The 17,463-nt window shown below is 40.0% G+C and overlaps 1 protein-coding gene across 10 annotated transcripts in view; it reads right to left on the bottom strand.

Annotated features, from left to right (window-relative positions):
- The window catches only part of ctnnd2b (catenin (cadherin-associated protein), delta 2b), a 240,231-nt gene that overhangs the window by 76,502 nt on the left and 146,266 nt on the right, over positions 1-17,463 (bottom strand). For 4 of the 10 annotated variants that reach the window (XM_026149116.1, XM_026149118.1, XM_026149121.1 and 1 more), the window contains 5 exons: positions 16,056-16,201; positions 10,601-10,851; positions 9,947-10,078; positions 7,029-7,272; positions 2,271-2,327 (listed from right to left, as the gene is read on the bottom strand). In XM_026149116.1, the coding sequence (XP_026004901.1) occupies positions 2,271-2,327; positions 7,029-7,272; positions 9,947-10,078; positions 10,601-10,851; positions 16,056-16,201 (830 nt within the window). Of the gene's footprint in view, positions 1-2,270; positions 2,328-7,028; positions 7,342-9,946; positions 10,079-10,600; positions 10,852-16,055; positions 16,202-17,463 lie in introns of all 10 variants that reach the window. The other 6 variants (XM_026149115.1, XM_026149114.1, XM_026149119.1 and 3 more) reach the window with 4 other exon arrangements.

Below are 17,463 nucleotides of genomic sequence, written 5' to 3'. Positions count from 1 at the left end.
ACAGAAAGAAAGATTCAAGATTTTTTATTTCTCAAGATCTTCTATTGGTCATGTGCATAGTTATACAAGTATAACATGCAGTGGCATACAGTTGTCACAAACTGTGGTAAATGGATTCGTGTTTATGACAGTTTCAGTTTCAGTTTTAATGTTTGAAAACCTGAGGCTTCCAAAATCTCAAACCAAAGAATTGACATTTGATTTAACATTTAACCTTTTTCAAAATTAATAGTTATACATTGCTGTGAAAAAGTAATTGCTCCCTAAACCTAATTACCAGCTGTGCCACGCTTGGCAACATGAACTGCAATCAAGTGATCAATAACTGTCAATAAGTCTTTCACATCACTGTGGAAGAATTTTGACCCACTCTTCCTTGCAGAATTGTTTTATTTCAGCCATACTGGATGGTTTTTGAGCATTTTGAGCATTTGCCAAATCTCTTTCTCATTCTTGAATCATGAACACTGTGGCGAGTCAGGCCTGCAGTTCTATAGATGTTGTTCTGGGTTCTTTTGTAACCTCCTGGAGGAGGGAATGTGCTCTTTAAGGTGTTTTTGGTAGGATGGCCACTGCTGGAAACGGAGTCTTCTCCCTTGTGGATAATGGGTCTTACTGGAGTCCCAAACATCTGGAGATTCTTATGATTGTGGGATGATGCTGTTTTTTTTTTTAAGATCTTTACTACTTTACGTTGACAGTTTTTATTTAAATGATTTCTTGATTTAACAGGTCTGGCAGTTATTAGACCTAGAAGTGGCTAATGAAATTAAACTCAACTTTCCAAAAAAGTTTGGTTAATTCCAATTCATTCATAATTTAAGGGGGTATATTTTTTTACGCTGCAAACATACAAGTGTGACAAATATGCAACTTTTCACAGCACAGTATACACATTATAAACTGCTCCAACTTTTGAGTTCAGCTTAGAGTGAGATTTGTGTCGGGTTCACTTCGTATCCTGTTCAAAACACAATATTTCTGCTACATTGTATGCATTTAAATTAGAAACCTTACTTTTTTGCTTATGTGCAGCCAGTGATGTTTACTGATCCAGTCTTTTCTGTTTTCACTGACAGAAGCCTATGGACTCATGTTCTCAATTCCATTGGTTCATTAATTCACTGGGCTCATTTCATTTTGACATGATTCAACATAACACAATAAAACTACTAATCTGTTGATTCATCTCCTCAAACATATACAGTAAATAAAGTCTAGTCTAGTTCAGTGAGCTTAGCTTGTGAATTTGAATCCTTTATAAGGGATTTTCCAAGAGCAGCATTAAATTCTTGTATTGGTTTGGACAATAACACCCTGACTGGCACTGATAAGAAAATCACTGGCATTTCACATTCTGAAGAGTGAGCTAATGTTGTCTGTGTCAGTACTGTTAGTTGATTTTACATATCTGGTTAGTACATTAGTTTATGAAATATGTTCTTAAGTGAAACATAGTGGCACATTATTAAATGGATCGACAGCCCTCTTTAAAAGGAGACATGTGAAAAAACAAAAGTGCTTGGACAACTCCTAAAACCACACAGGCTAGCAGGGATATTTATAAGCACTTGTTGGAAATTGAATATTTTTGGCTTTTGGCTTCACTGAGTTCAAGATTAATGGTGGTGCTTCAGTAATTTTCAGGAATAAAGGAAAACTCATGTATTCATGAAAACAGATCTGTTTGCATTCCAGAGATGAAAAGATCAGCACCATTAAAACAAAATACAAAAACAGGTGCGAAAATGAAAACCGGGCAAGCCACGTGAATACACTTGACACAAAGTCACTTCAGAGATGATTCAGACAGACAATGGAGACAAATGAACGGCCAAATAAACTAACAGATAGATAAACTCATGAAGGTATGGATGGAGACATGAAAAGCCAATGGAGAGAATGAGGAATGTTGACAATGTAAAAGAGGCTCTGATAGCCAAATACCTACAAATTGCACGCAAAGCAATCGATATTTGGTTAGCGATATCATTTTCTTGTCTTTCTTTGCTCATGTTATGTGATGACGTGATTAAATCCTGATCTGCTCTCCAATTTAGAACCCAAGTAACACTAAGAATAAAAGCGATTCCTGCTTAATGCAGTGCTAAATGGGTGACAATGCATATATGAAATGTTGTCATGCTGCCATTAACATTAACATCTGTTTCTGATAGTGGTGCCATATAGAGAGGATGGAAAGATTCAGTGAATGAGACAAAAGTAAGATAGACAGAATGTACAATAGTATAAATAAATAGTTGGATTACTTTGTCATTCTTTGCTCGGCTTGATTTTGATTCCACACAAGGAATTCGGGGTCGTACCTATCGAGGGGGGACAGGCAGAGAGAAACAAGAGAGAGGTATATGTCGACTGTCTGGTAACAAATTATTCAATACCTGTTATAATAGCGATAATTAATAGTAATCAATAGAAATCAAAATTGTAGCCAGTAGACTCATCTTTCTCTCTTAACATTTTGTTATCAGGCAATAGAGGATGTGGGCAGGGTGGAGAACATGCACTTGGAGCAGATGGTTGGGAAATGGCGAGTATGTCAGATAAAGAGAGGGTCTCCGGACAAAAGAAACAAGGTAAGCCCTTGTTGCTTTCAGAAATTTAGCTATTGGTGGTTGCATAAATACCGTATAGCTTAAGGGTTTAAATAATTTTTAGGTCAACTTAGCTGTTGAATGATGGCAGATTCATTAAAGCTAAGCAGGACTGGTTACACAGTAGCTAACGAGTGAGAAAATGACAAGCATTCCAGAGCCTGTTCCGTGTAAGCTGGGTTTATTTAGTTAGATTTAAATGAGACGTTAAACATATGCTTTGTATTTTGGGTAACTATGTCAGCTTATGGAAGTGCTACATATTTTACTTTTGAAGGCTACTGCTCATGAAAATCAGAAATACAGTTAGAATATTTCCAACGATTAATCCAAAAAACGATTTACAATACAGAAATGTCAAACTTCTTAAAAGCATCTTTATTTCTTTAGTCAATATTTGGTTTTGGCTCCTTTCCCATGAATTACTTTATCAGTGTGGCGTAGCATGGATGTAAGCTTGCGGCACTGCTGAGGGACTGTTGAAGCTCAGGTTGCTTTGGCAGTGGCCTTCTGCTCATCTGTAGCATCTCCATAAAGCTTGTCAACAGATGAAAGAACAAAGTGCACCGAAATCTCCTGGTAGATGGCTATGTTGACTTTGGACTTGATAAAACACAGTGGACCAACCCGACTGTAGCACCGGCAGATGACATGGTATCCCAGATGATCACAGACTGCCGAAACTTCACACTGGACTTCAAACACCACTCTTTCTTCAGACTCCAGGACCTCAACAGATCTAGAATCCAGTTCTTTTTCTGCATAGCTCTGGTAGCTTGCAGATGTCTTTCCATGTTGCCTCTTGATGCACTGAAACCTGTTGAATTGACTCCTTGTGAAGTTCTTCAAATTTCTTGAATCTTTGAAGCTCTTTTCTTGACAATCCTCTTATAGCTACAGGCATCTCTGCTGATTGTGCATTGTGCAGCTAGTCCTAACACACTTTCCACTCCCAGTCAGCTTTCCATTAATACACTTCAATACAGCACTCTGAACAGCCAGCCTTTTCAGCAATGACCTTCTGCAGTGTACCCTCCAAGTCGAGGTTGTCGATCATTAGAACAACTGTTAAGTCAGCAGTTTCCCCGGTGATCGTAATTGTCTTTACTGAAGTAGAACGAGACATACACAGTATTTATACTGTTTGAATTATGTACTCAGCTCAAAGTAGTCTTAGAATTTGAGGTACTGAATTTCTGGTTTTCATGAGCTATAACCTTCAGTGCTGGAACTTTAAAGACAAAGGGTTTACCAGTCAAAGTTTGGACACACCTTCTCATTTAATGTTTGTTTTGTTGTTGTTTTTTTACATTTTCATAACTATTTACAACATCCTCACTGAAAGCATCAAAACTATGAATGAACATATATGGATTTATGTAGTAAACAAAAAAGTGTGAAAGTTTAAAACATGTTTTATATTTTAGATTCTTCAAATTAGCCACCCTTTGCTTTGATTACTGCTTTGCACACTCTTGGCCTTCTCTTGATGCAGCACTCCATCACTTTCCTTATTGGTCAAACAGCCCTTACACAACCTGTTGAAGAAACAATGGTCCAACTAAACACAAACAGGATGGGATGGCATGTTCCTGCAGGATGCTGTGTTAGCCATGCTGGCTCAGTGTGCCCTCAATTTTGAATAAATCCCCAAAAGTGTCACCAGCAAAACATCCCCACACTATCACAACTCCTCCTGCATGCTTCACAGTGGGAACCATGCATGTAGAAACTGTTCGTTCACCTTTTCTGCATCGCACAAAGACACAGCGGGCGGAACCAAAGTTCAGACCAAAGCACAGATTTCCACTGGTCTAACTGTCCATTCCTTGTTTTTCTTGGCCCAAAGAAATCTCTTCTGCTTGCTGCTTTTCCTTAGTAGTGTTTTCTTAGCAACTATTTGACCATAAAGGCCTGATTCGCGCAGTCTCCTCTGAACAGTTGATGTAGAGATGTGTCTGCTACTGGAACTCTGTGCTGCATTTATCTCGGTTCTAATCCTAGGTGATGCCAACTTGTGATTTTTGAAGCTGATGACTTGGATGAATTTATCCTCAGAAGCAGAAGCAACTCTTGGCCGGTCTTTCTTGTGCATGGTCCTCATGTGAGCCAGTTTTGCCATAGTGCTTGATGGTTTTTGCAACTGAACTTGGACACACATTGAAAATTTTAGCAATTTTCCAGACTGACTGACCTTCAGTTCTTAATGTAATGATGGACTGTCGTTTCTCTTTACTTAGCTGACAAGGCATTGAAAACCATTTCAGGTGACTACATCTTGAAGCTCAATGACAGAAGGCCAAGGGTTTGCAGTGCAACGCAAAGGGTGGCTACTTTTAAGAATCTACAATATAAGACAGTTTTTTTTATCAATTTTTTCTTTGCTACATAATTCCATATATCTTGGTTCATATGTTTGATGTCATCAGTTATGGATCTACAATACAGAAAGTAGTAAAAATAAAGAAAAACCATTAATTGAGAAGGTGTGCCCAAACTTTTGAATGGTACTAAATGTATATATACATACATTTACAGAGTATTTTAAAGTTTACCTTTTTGAAATAAATAACAAAATAATTTTTTTTCACAATATTTTTGAGACATCAGTAGATGCATAAACTCTGTGTTCGCAAAACATGTAGGAACAATCCAGCATGTATGACTGTAGCGTGTGTGCACTTATAGGCTGTGCTGACCAATGGACCAATCTCCCAGAACCTGGACAGGTTAAATGAATAAGTCTGCTTCTACTCAATATTTCCCTCACTGCCAATGAATCCCACACAAAAGGCAAAAAGCAGAAAACCTATGCTCTGGTATAATCTTCTTTTTGGCCACAATGAGATTTTTTTTCTGTGTGATAGGGTGTTCTCCAAGACCTATTAAAAACCTCGGACCTATCGTACTTCATGACTTAGGGGCTGTATTGGGCACTATCCTTCAGTGTTCTAAATACTTCTGCACGTATTAATAGAAAATACTGCTTACTAGAAGCTACAGTCCCTAGCTGCTTCAAGAAAAATAGTGGGCCTCAATTTGTTTTATCTTCAAAGATCTGAAAGTCTTTATTGTGTTCAGCTGCTGAGCGTGTCAAAGAAAATGTAGAAAAGTCAGACGGTACAAACAAAGAGTTTGAGCCTTTTTGAATGGGATTTTTTGAGAGTAAGAAAGATGTAGCATAACACCGGACCCTCCCTTTAACAAGCTACTCGTATGACTTTAGATGCCGCTTACATCGGCATGTCGTGTGCATGTCGTGAGCGTAAAGCAAAATGCCATGCATCAAAAGTCCGCCCTTTAAATGTAGCAGTGCAGATGTGTTGAAGGTACACAACGATGATGCCAGAGCTAAAGAGTGACCAAACAAATGACGTGAGTGCAATGTGCACACAGAAATAAACACTTGGACAATGGGTGAATGTAAGAGCAATGACGACAACAACAGCAAAGAGAGCTAATGAAACAAAAGATAGTTTTGAGTTTCTAAATTTCACAATAAGCAATTCAAGAGAAAGTGAGCTCCTCATTAGAGAAATAAATTTGTGGAAAAATAAACATATCCGCTGCCTGTACCTGAACTAACATATCCCAAACAGACAGTTCAGCTTTAATTAGGCTACTTCTATTTCTGACAGCTAGTCTGTGCAGCCATTACAAAGAAGAGGCTAAAAAATAAAAGAGAAATCCAAGACAGTATTGGAATAGTATTTCAAACTTCATTTTAACTAGGACAAAAGAGTGATAAAAACAGCTATTACACTGTCTCTTTATGTCTCTCTAACTCTTTTTTTTAATGTGTCACTCTCTCTCTCTCAGACATCCACACTCATACAGAGATATCTCCTGGTCTAGAAGACGACTTCATGCAGACTTTCCGCATTAACTTTGTCTACCTGCTGCACAGAACGTGACTGATTGCCACTGACAGAGAGCCACTCCACTCCTAACAGCAGCAGCAAACTCTTAAATTGGACCTAGAGGTGTGCACAGGCATTGGTACAACAGTGTGAACACGCCCCAACACCAGGCAAACTAGAGAGGACAGTGAAAGATGCGGCGTGATGTGTGCCTCATACTAAAGCCCAGATTCAGCCAGTCTTTTTCTGCACTCCACTGTCAAATCCTGACAGTCAATTATGTGCCGATGTGCTGCAAACTGTGGGTGTCGCCATGTCGCACTTCCAGCTCTGACACCACGTTTGCGGTTTTCAATCAAACTCTTTTCTTCATTAAAAAAAGCTCAATGTTGCTCAGGTTAATGATACTATTGATATTTCCTTTAATAATTCATGTTTCACTTGGTGAATCTGGCCCTCAGTAAGTTTAGTGAAAAGTGGAAAGGGAGCAGAACGAAGGGTCTCATTAATAAGCCAGAGCTGATTCGAAGTGAAAATGGCCGTCTTTTCTCACCTTGGGTCCTTCTGGATGCTGTCCACTGATGGGGATCGGCCCAGCGCCGCCTCAGGGGGGAGGGCGGGGCCTGACTTGCTGTAAGGCGACTCGGTCGACGGACAGAACTGCAGAGTGCGGTACGGATTGGCGTAGTCGGCCGCCCCGCCTCCCGTGGCAAAGCTGCCTCTCTGGAAGGTGGCGGTGGCGCTCTGGCTTCCCGTTCGCTGTAAGGGGATTGGGTCGACACCGGGGGAGGGTGGGGCTAAAGTGGAAAGAGGAGCGTAGGGACAGAGCAGATAATTGAGGACCTCTTGGTACAACTGGTTCACCACTGGGATTTGATGTAGACAAGGAGGGCAAGGAGCAGGGGATCGCAACCAAACATGAGCACCAACACAAGGATGTACAAACACACATACGCACACAAGACCAGCACCAATGGAAGAAAGTGACACAGAAAAATAAGTGGAAAGAAAAGAATAAAAAAAGCAAAAGTCATTAAAAAAATAAAGAAAACAAACAGAAATAATGAAGCAGATAAGAAAATCAGAAACACACGTGAAACATGCATGCACCAGACCTCCCTCCTTCACTTTAAAGCATAGCCAGATTGCACCAGTCATTAGATCACTATTCTGTCACCATGTCCTGCAGTGCACTCACCCACCAACCACAGCAATATTGGCCACCAGGTGATAAACGGCCCCCTTTTAGAGATCTACAAAGTCTGTGTGGCTTAGAAGGAAAAGGGTGGTTGCATCCTGTTGGAAACTCAATATTTTACACTTCTTTGTTAAGATTTAGCCACTCAAAATTTACTATGGACACGGTACTGAAATTAGCTCCTAATGTTTAAGAAAGCCTGTATTCATAAGGGTAATCTGCTTGTTGAAAATGATTAGTTGCACAGCAGCAAGAAAACAATATAAATGCACACATATTAGATTCTTAGCTTTCTTTGTCTTTTGTTTAAAAAATACGTTAGTTTTACAATTTTTAGCTTTAGAAGTGCTGGTATAGGAGTTTGTTAGCTTTGGGGAGATCCAAGCTAGCTGTTTTCCAATGCGTCAAGAACAGCTTTGAGCTAATTTGAAGCTAATTTGATGCTTGCTGTAGCTTCATATTTATTGTATGGAAGGCAGAGTGGCAAGAAAGACAGTTTGGCTGTTCATACTATTGAATACATTTGCAGTTTGTCAGACTAGCTCTAATAAATTCTCCATAGCGAGGGTCTGTAGCCTCAGGGCTGTTGCACACTTTGTGCAAAAACATCAAAACACTTTAACGCAGACCAGCGAAGGCCATTTGCCATGTTTTACACACACACATGAATTATCTTCTCGTTAAACAGCAGTTTGGGAACCATTTGGGCATGACAGTCTTGAGCCTGCCCTGAGGGAGGTGTGCTGGGTCATTTCTTTGTGTGCGTGTGTGCGCAACTTGATAACTACAGGGACCTTGTCAAGCCCTGAGGAAATTCACCTGTGATGTGAAATTTCCAAGTCTGCTCCTCATATTGATGCTCTTTGAATTGACCTTGAAACATAGTCAGGCTTCAACAGAAGAAAAAAAACAGGTATCTGAAAAACAGTGTGGCGTTTGGCTGCTGTCGGGACTCTCATTCATACGCGCGCAGCTGGAGATGATGACCGAGCTATTTCAATGCATCAAAGCAGTTTATGCGTGTGTACGGGGAGCCAGCGTGACAGAAGTGACCTCGGATCTTTTAATTAGCAGAGTGAAACTATATTTTGGAAGGAAACTGACAGTAATTTTTCCTCTTTTTGCTGTGCACATCTCTTTATGGAAACGTTCACAGTTGAGACGACCGAACTGGCAGCACAGTATCAACAACATTTTAGGACATGGTTGATTTGCTTTGATTTCAAAGCACCCAAGCTAACGCCCATGGGATTAACTGAGATTAATTTTCAGCCTTGAAACTAATTAGTTAACAGACTGTGACTGAGAGACAAATTGCCATTGAGACCCCAATTGGATTTGCCTACCTGATCTGGGAAAAAAGCGCTGCACGATCAGATGGAACCAGGAAATCTCTTATGTACATCAGCCTTTAATATAACAGCACACCATTACAAAACACCTGCCTTCTGAGAGGCACCATGCTGTGCCTTTTTCCTGCTCTCTTTGTGAGGATTTTACAGACCTGTTCCTTTATAAAAGATATTTTCTCTCATAGTTACTCACTGATTTTTAAATCTAGATGATTCCCTGGGTGATTTACACACTGCAGTTATTTATGGTCATGGACTTGTTTGAAGACGTTTTGGTGGCCGTCTTCGCAGCCACGGTATAATCAAGCCCAAGTGTTACTGCAGGTTCAAATAAGTCATTTACTAATTGCCGGTTGTTACTACAGGCTAAAAGAAACGAAGTCTCAGCTCACAGTGGGTGCTGCAGTTATTCAGCACTACAATTACTCCAAGTTAGAACACTTGGAAGAGACGCACAGCTGAAATCAAAGCATCACAAGCAGAGTGTTATTCTTCTATTCTGGGTCAATCTTGCACTAAATGCTAGATCCTACATTTCCCACAATTCATCTCTTCCATATTCTTTACCTGACTGCTACTGTACATGTTTGTAACACACACTTCCCATTCACTATCTATCTAACCAATGCAATGTATTCTGGTAGTGTCACCTTTTGAGAGGTGAGGCCCTCTTTAGTTGGACCTATTTTATAACACAGTAAGTGAACCACTATGTTGGTTTTCTTTTGAACTGATTGTCCACATAAGGATTTCGTCCAGTCAGTGTTTGCACTCCTGCCAGTCATCTCTTATCCCCGTCTAGTGGCTTGCTCATCAAAATTGGGGTAGATGCGTCACATGAAAACTCTGAAGCATCTCCCCCATCTTCTACAGGCACACTCCAAACACTGAACCGTCGTATTTCCCTTCTCCAGATCTCACCTTGTCCTCTAATGTTAGGTTTGGTGTAGACTCTGTCTTCATAGATGGGGTCGATGTGGTGTTCAGGGGACTGCAGGGGTCGCAGTTCGGAGCCCAGGTGACTGTGCTGGCTACTGTAGGAACCTCTGGACCCTGGAGAACACAAGGCGGTGGAAGTTAGACATAGTGACAGATGGATGCATGTGTAGATTTATAAAAATATTCTCGTGGGATAACACTGAATGACAAATTCGACTACAAATGAAAATAAATGATGAAATGCATTAATAGATATGCTTTCATGTACTGGACTGCTTCTGCTCTAGTCATAAATAAAAAAATAGCCATTTACCCTGAAAGCAAAAGAATACACAATAAATTAGGGATACTGTATGCTGGGGAAATGTTTAAAAAAACAAATAAAGCAAACTTTATTTTGAATTTGAGGGTCTTATCTTATTTATTACAAAGAACATCTAATACATTTGAAATAAAATCTTGACAAACTTTAGTCATTTGTTAACATTTGTTTACAAAGCTACAGGGGGAAAAGGCCACAAATGTAGAAAATGTTTCTACATGTTCAGGAAAAAAGTAGAAAATGAATGACTTGACAAGACTCAATGGCATTTGACAGAAACACACATAGAAAAGTAATCATAAAGGTGTCTTGACCTCTACCTGCCAGGCTACCAGGCCTTTGCAGGGTTGCGTTAGCGTACAGCTCGTGGGAAATCTTGTAGGTATCTGCTCCGATGTGATGCAGCATGCGCTTGGTGGGCGACAGGGTGGCATAGCTCCCCACCGCAGAGCTAAGCTGGTGTATGGGTGACGAGGAGTGATTTCCCCCTGGAGAGGCTACCATGGGGAGCGGTGAGGACGAGCCGCCAGCACCTGATGCTACCATGTTGATGGGGGATGAGGTGCTGAGAGAGGAGGAGACACGGAAACTGTTGGACTTTTTGCGTGAACATGTTGTGTTTTGTCTAGAATGAAATTACATTCATAAACATAATAGAAGTGAAAGAGAGCAAACATCAACCTAGATTAAGAGACAAAGATGAATAGCACAGTGTAAAACACAGATGCATCGATAACGGTGCAGCAGACATGCATATCCGAGTTCTAATCTCACACAGAGTTTTGTGTACCCATCTAGTGTTGCGCCAAACAGAAGCATTCAGGCCTTTTTCAGACCTCACCTAAATAGTGAAACTTCACCAAACAGTAGTCAACAAAAACAGAAAAAGAAGAATAAAATCTGGCAATCAAAGTGTCTGTAACTACAGCTACAGAGATCCATCATCCATGTATTTCCTTAATTGTTTCTCTACCATCTTAGGTGAGAGGTGTGGTGCACACTAGGCCGGTCGCCATCTGAGGGCTGACACAGACAGACAGGCACCCACTCACACTCACACCAATTTAGAATCACCAGTTAAACTAACGAGCATGTCTTTGGAAATGGACTGAAAAGGGTCAAATACAGCTCACTGGACAGTTTTTCAAAAATGTGTCCTGATCTAGTCTGAAACTAGATAAGGACACGTTATTAACCTTTTTTACTGCTATTCCTGGTGTGGTGACGTCAGTGTTAGCCTAAACTACACAGCAGTTGAAAGTCAGGCTGTCGATGATCTTTTTTTTCTTCTCAAGTTCTTTAAAGGAAAAAGTAGGCAATTGGGTTTAAAGGTAAATGCATTTAAAGGGAGGTTTTTCTTCATGGTTTTACCCACATCAAACTGCGCTTTATTTCACACCTCTGCTTTAATCCTTAAAGTCATGTTTATTTGTTCAGTAGCTGCCAAGACTAATCTTTTCTGAATATTAAACAAGCACTATGAGTCCCTTGTGTATTAAATAGTATTCACTTAATTATATTAGTGGATACTTGTATCAATTATTGGAAAATCAATGAGTAAATGAATACTCTGTTCCCTTTAATCACATTTTATTTACCTTCAAATGGAGGTGAAATTTGATTTTAGCTTTTTTAATCATCAGTATTTTCTACTGTTATTTTAACCTACATTTACATCACACATATCATATTGCTAATCCATGGTTATTGGCATATAATATACCATTCTAATAAGGGATTTGCTGTATACATTTCCCCCAAATGTATCATATTTTTTGGAAAGCATCTCTACTTGAATTTAAAATAAAATTCTGTGGGTTTGAACAACATTTGGCTCCACAGCATGAGCTTGTAAAGACTGGCCCACCAACAGTCTGCTACTTCATTAGGGGAGTTTTACTTTTAAATCTTTACTTTTCAGTACAGATTTCCTGATCACGCGTGGAGTGCTGAACCCTTCAATCGATCCGTCGAACGTTAAAGACAGGATGATGTAGCACCTTTATTTGTTTCCATTATAGAAAACATTCTATGCAAATCGTGACATTCCTGGATAAAAATAAAAATGTCTGATATTAAACTTTTTCTTGTTGCCAAACTAACACGACTTAAAAACGACTCAGATGTGAAACAGAGGAGAGGTCTCGTGTGTTCTTTAAACCTGAAATGTGAAGTCGTTGTTTAGTCAATGTCATACGGATAACTAACGATTAAGAGCTCTTGCACGCCTCTGGAAGCCTTAGCTGTGGTGCATCATTTTCTGGCACCTTCCCACAATGCACTGCAGTGATTTAAATAATTTTCCATCTCCTCACTGTTTTTTTTAATAGCAGTCAGTGAAAACTGGTTATCTGCAACAATTTTTCCTCACCAACAGCCACAGACATGCTCTCTACTTTTAAGGTTAGACTCAAAACTTCCCATTTTGATAAGGTTATAGTCAGGCCCGGATCAGGTGACCCCGAAGCATCCGTTAATTATGCTGCTACGTGATTCCCTGTGACACACTGAGCATTCTCTCGCTCACCTTTTTTCGTTCCCCGGGTGTTTATATACTACTGCTGCATGTCATTACATTTTGTCTTCTTTCTCCAATAGTGTATGTTCTGTCCTGTCTCTGGTGCTCTCTTCTTTTGGCTGTTCAAATGGAGTTTTTCCTTCCACTGCTCAAAGTGTTTGCTCATAGGGGATTGTCTGTTGGGGTTTTCTCTATAGCATCTTTACCTTACAGTATTAACAGTGTTGGTAGTAATGGAATACATGTACCGCCTTTACGTATTTAAAATACAAAATATGAGTAACTGTATTCCATTACAGTTACCGTTTAAAAAGGTGATATTCAGAATACAGTTACTGTGTTGAAATAAATGGATTACACGGCAGTCTTTTCTTGTTTCATATGTTAGGCTATGCCCTCTTTATTTTTGGTAATTCCACGCCGGTGGAAACCCAAACAAAACACGCATTAAGAGGCTCTAATGCCTGTGTCTCAATCTCACGGCCCATGTCACCCGTACTTGACGTGAAGAAATATTTTTAAAAATTATTATTCAAAAAAATTATTTAATATCAAGGCAGAGTGTTAGTGTTTTATATACGCGTGGAATAATTTTCTATGGAAGATCGCAGCAAAAAGTGCAGCCGTACCTAATGTCCACCCTACTGTTACTCATTTTAAGATTTAAAACTCTAGTTGGTATGGCGAGTATTCTTCAGTAATGGTAATAAATCACACAGCAATAGTACATTCATGTAGTTGTAAAAAGCATGATAATATATTAAGTAATCCAAAGTATTCAGAATACGTTACTCTCATTGAGTAACAGTATTACTCAATTACTCTCATTGAGTAACGTAACGGAATACATTACAAATACATTTTGGGGCATGTAATCTATAATCTGTAGTGGGATACATTTAAAAAGTAACCTTCCCAACACTGAGTATAAAACGCAAATGTTGTTGTGATTTGGCACCATATAAAAAAAACCCCCCAACAAACGTGAATTGAGCTGAACTGTTTATGATCTTACTCCAGTGTGTACATGGCTGCTAATTCAGCCCTTTCCCCATTGCAGCAGGCCACCTAGAACTCGATTTTCCAGTGCAAGTCAGAGCACAGACATGCAAATTCACATATTCTAAATGTCCCTTGCATAAAGGCAGAACTGTACAGCAGAGAGAGCCCTTGCTGCGTGCTTGGCTCGGTCAAACACCTTTCGTGACAAGGAATTAATAAAGCCTACCAACAGTACACAGAGTATTCTGTCATCTGTGTGTCACCATTCTCAGTCCAAGCTGTACAGAGGAAATGCCATAACCTGCTGTGATCATCTACAGTAAGATCATTTACAATTTGGTAAATTAACAGCAGTGAGCATGTTTGTACCCATTTGTACCTCTGTTGTAGCTTTTGTCAGTTGTTGTGGCAGGATATGGGAATCTGTTAATGTTCATCTTGGTGCCGGTACATTACCTCTGATGATGCACGGTGCAGTGAAAAAGTATCTGCCCCATGATTTCTTAGATTTTTTGCATATTTATCACATTTACTTGTTTCAGGTCATAACACAATTTTTAACATTAGACAGAAATAACTCGAGTAAATACAAAAAAATGTTTTTTTAATTGATTTAACCTATTCAGGGGTAAAAAAACTATCCAGTTCTAAATGACCCTGTTTGGAAAACTGACTGTCCCTCCTTGTTAAATTAAAACATTTTCTGGAAATCTGAGTTCAGCTTCACTGGTCACACTCAGGTCTGATAACTGCTGGACCTGTTAAATCAAGAAATGACTAAAAAAGAAAGTGAAGTAGGCTAAAAGATCTCAAAAAGCAACACATCATCCCACAATCTTAAAGAAGCAGCTGAAAAACAAAGTTAATTGACATCTGTCACCTTGTAAAGAGTTACAAAATTCTTCAGCAAACCACAGTGAGAGCCATTACCTACAAATGAAGAACACTTGAAACATTGGTGAACCTTCCCAGGTCTACCAAAATTACTCCAAGAGCATATTGATGACTCATCCAGGAGGTCACCCCAGGCCCGGAACAACATCTATAGAACCACAGGCCTCAGTTAAGGTTCATGATTCAACAGAAATGGCATCCATGGGAGAGTTCCAAGGAGCAAGAACACAAAGGCTCATTCCACATTTGCCAAAAAACTTTGTGATGAGTTTCAAGACTTTTGGGAAAATATTCTGTTGACTAACAAGACAAAAGGTTTTTGAGTCCTGTTACATCGGCTGTAAAACTAACGCAGCATTTCGTAAAAACAGCATCATACCAACAGTCAAACATGGTGGAGGTAGCTACAAAACCTGGACGACTTACTGTAACAAAATAAGTAACAAATACTGTATAACACTTAAAGTGTACAGGGCCTATTTTGTGACCATGGGATAGGCCAAGCCTATTGAGTTTCTCTGTGCCCCTCCACTTTGGGATTTTACTTCTCAGGTAGGTCCCCAAGACGCCCCCACAGCATAAACTGGTAAGTTAGTAAGTAAAGTAAGCCACGGGGCGATCGTTGCTCAAGAGTTGGCAGTTTGTCTTGTAATCAGAAGGTTGCCAGTTCGAGCCCCTCTGGTGGTCAGAGGGCCCGGTGGCGCCAGTGTCTGGCAGCCTCGCCTCTGTCAGTGCGCCCCAGGGGACCTGTGGCTACAATGTGGCTTGCCATCACCAGTGTGTGAATAGGTGGATGCGCTTTGGGGTCCTTAGGGACTAAGTAAAGCGTCATACAAATCCAGGCCATTTACCATTTAAAATTTTATATACATAGCACCTTTCTGGACAAAAGGTCACAAAGTGCTTCACACAGAGATAACAAGGTATAAAACAAAAACAGACAAAAAGTGATGTGTTTTTAGTTGTTTTTAAAATAGACTACTGAGTCCACAGATCTTTAGCTCAGTGGGAGAGAGTTCCACAGTCTGGGGGCCACAGTTGCAAAAGCTCCGTCTTCCTTAGTTCTCAGCCTTGTATGCTGTATAACAGGTAGGCCCTGATCACGTGACCTCAGGGACCTGCTAGGGACATAGGGCTATAGAAGTTCAGTGATGCAGGCTGGTGCTTGTCCATGAAGAGCTCTGAATGTCAGAACCAGAATCTTAAAATGGACTCTGAATTCAATGGGGAGCCAATGCAGCCGTATTAGCAGCGGTGCCACATGTGAGTACTTCGAGGATTTGGTCAGAAGCCTTCGGTTAGTAAAGATATATTCTTCAAATCGATGTATAATTTGTGTATAGAGTCAGACCAACCTGTAGGATTTGGCGAGTCGGCTGGGTGATTGCTTGGGTGAGGACACTCTCTGTAGCGTGGCGTAGCTGGGCATGTCAGCAGAGGCTGATCCCAGCCGCTGCAGCTTGGTAGGAGATCCCACCGCCTGCAGAGGGGAGCTTACGCGCTGCAATGCAAGATTTGTAATTCATTAATTGGGAATGTCACTCACATTAAATATTCATCCTCTCTTCTTATTCCTATCATTACTTCCATAGAGATGAACAACTCCCCCCCCGGAGCTGGAAAACCAGAGAGCAGAAACTCTAATCCGTGATAACATCCTGATGAAGAGCTCTGGGTTATCAGACCAAACATGAAGTCACGACTGTAAACTTTTACAACCAAATGAACTTGAAATGCAGCCGTGAGCAACGGGCCGCCAAATGAAGTTCCCTCAGAATTGAATTGGTTGAACAAATATTTCCAATGCCTTTCAGGCACAGAGCTAAAGGGACAATTTAAAACACTGTTAATTTGGACGAGCGTGGTCAAGTTGTGATACACCGGAAAAGTGAAGGTAAATCAGTTTAAATGTTCAACGGAGTTACAATAAAGAATTATGAAAAATGAACTAATGAGTGAACAGTAGTGTAAATCGCCACCTGTTACAGCACATGTTAGTGCAAGTTTGATGTTTTTTGGTTTTTCCCTGTGGCAGCCAACAACCAGAAGGCTGCACACTTTCTAATAATCACTGTTACATGAATAAAAAAATCAGAATCATGGGTAATAAATCCTAAAGTTAATTAAATTGTTATTTGACTGTTTCCAAAGCAATGAAACGATATTGATAACCTCTAACTATAGTGATGATAGCATATGTATGTATTAATGTCTTTATGCACACATTCTCTTCCGTAATGGGAATCTGAACAAAGCTTTGCATGAACATCGTCACACATGCAGTGATCATGTAACTGCGAATGCAATGTTACGTTCTCACGTGTCACGTTTAACGTAATGACTTTATAGTTACCAAAATTACAGAAATAAAGTCAACTAAACGGGACTTTGTAGTAACAGTTCCTGCAAGAATAACGATAATGTATATAAAAGAAAGAGCGGGCTCAGTTTGGATACCTTTGCAACAGACACTGACACCATCCAGTGAATATGTAAGACACATTCTGCTTCACAGGTTTTTCTCCACAAACATGTTGAGCAACATAAGGTCGAATGTTGAATTTGTTCAGTGGTTCTGAGATTTTAACATTTGTTAACAAAAGCTTTTTCTGTCTCTCTTTTGTGGGTTTGTCAGCGGGATGTGTGAAATAGACACGTAATTTGGCAGAGATTTGGTGGCCTTTGCCACAACGATTACCCGAACAATGCTTGCTGACTCTGTGTTGAAAACGTGTGAAAATACTACAGCTTGTATCTTTTGAG

This window comes from Astatotilapia calliptera, chromosome 18 (genome assembly GCF_900246225.1).
Source record: "Astatotilapia calliptera chromosome 18, fAstCal1.2, whole genome shotgun sequence".
Taxonomy (NCBI): domain Eukaryota; kingdom Metazoa; phylum Chordata; class Actinopteri; order Cichliformes; family Cichlidae; genus Astatotilapia; species Astatotilapia calliptera.
Note: the sequence above shows the minus strand (reverse complement) of the source record. Positions and strands in the feature narration are given on the sequence as shown.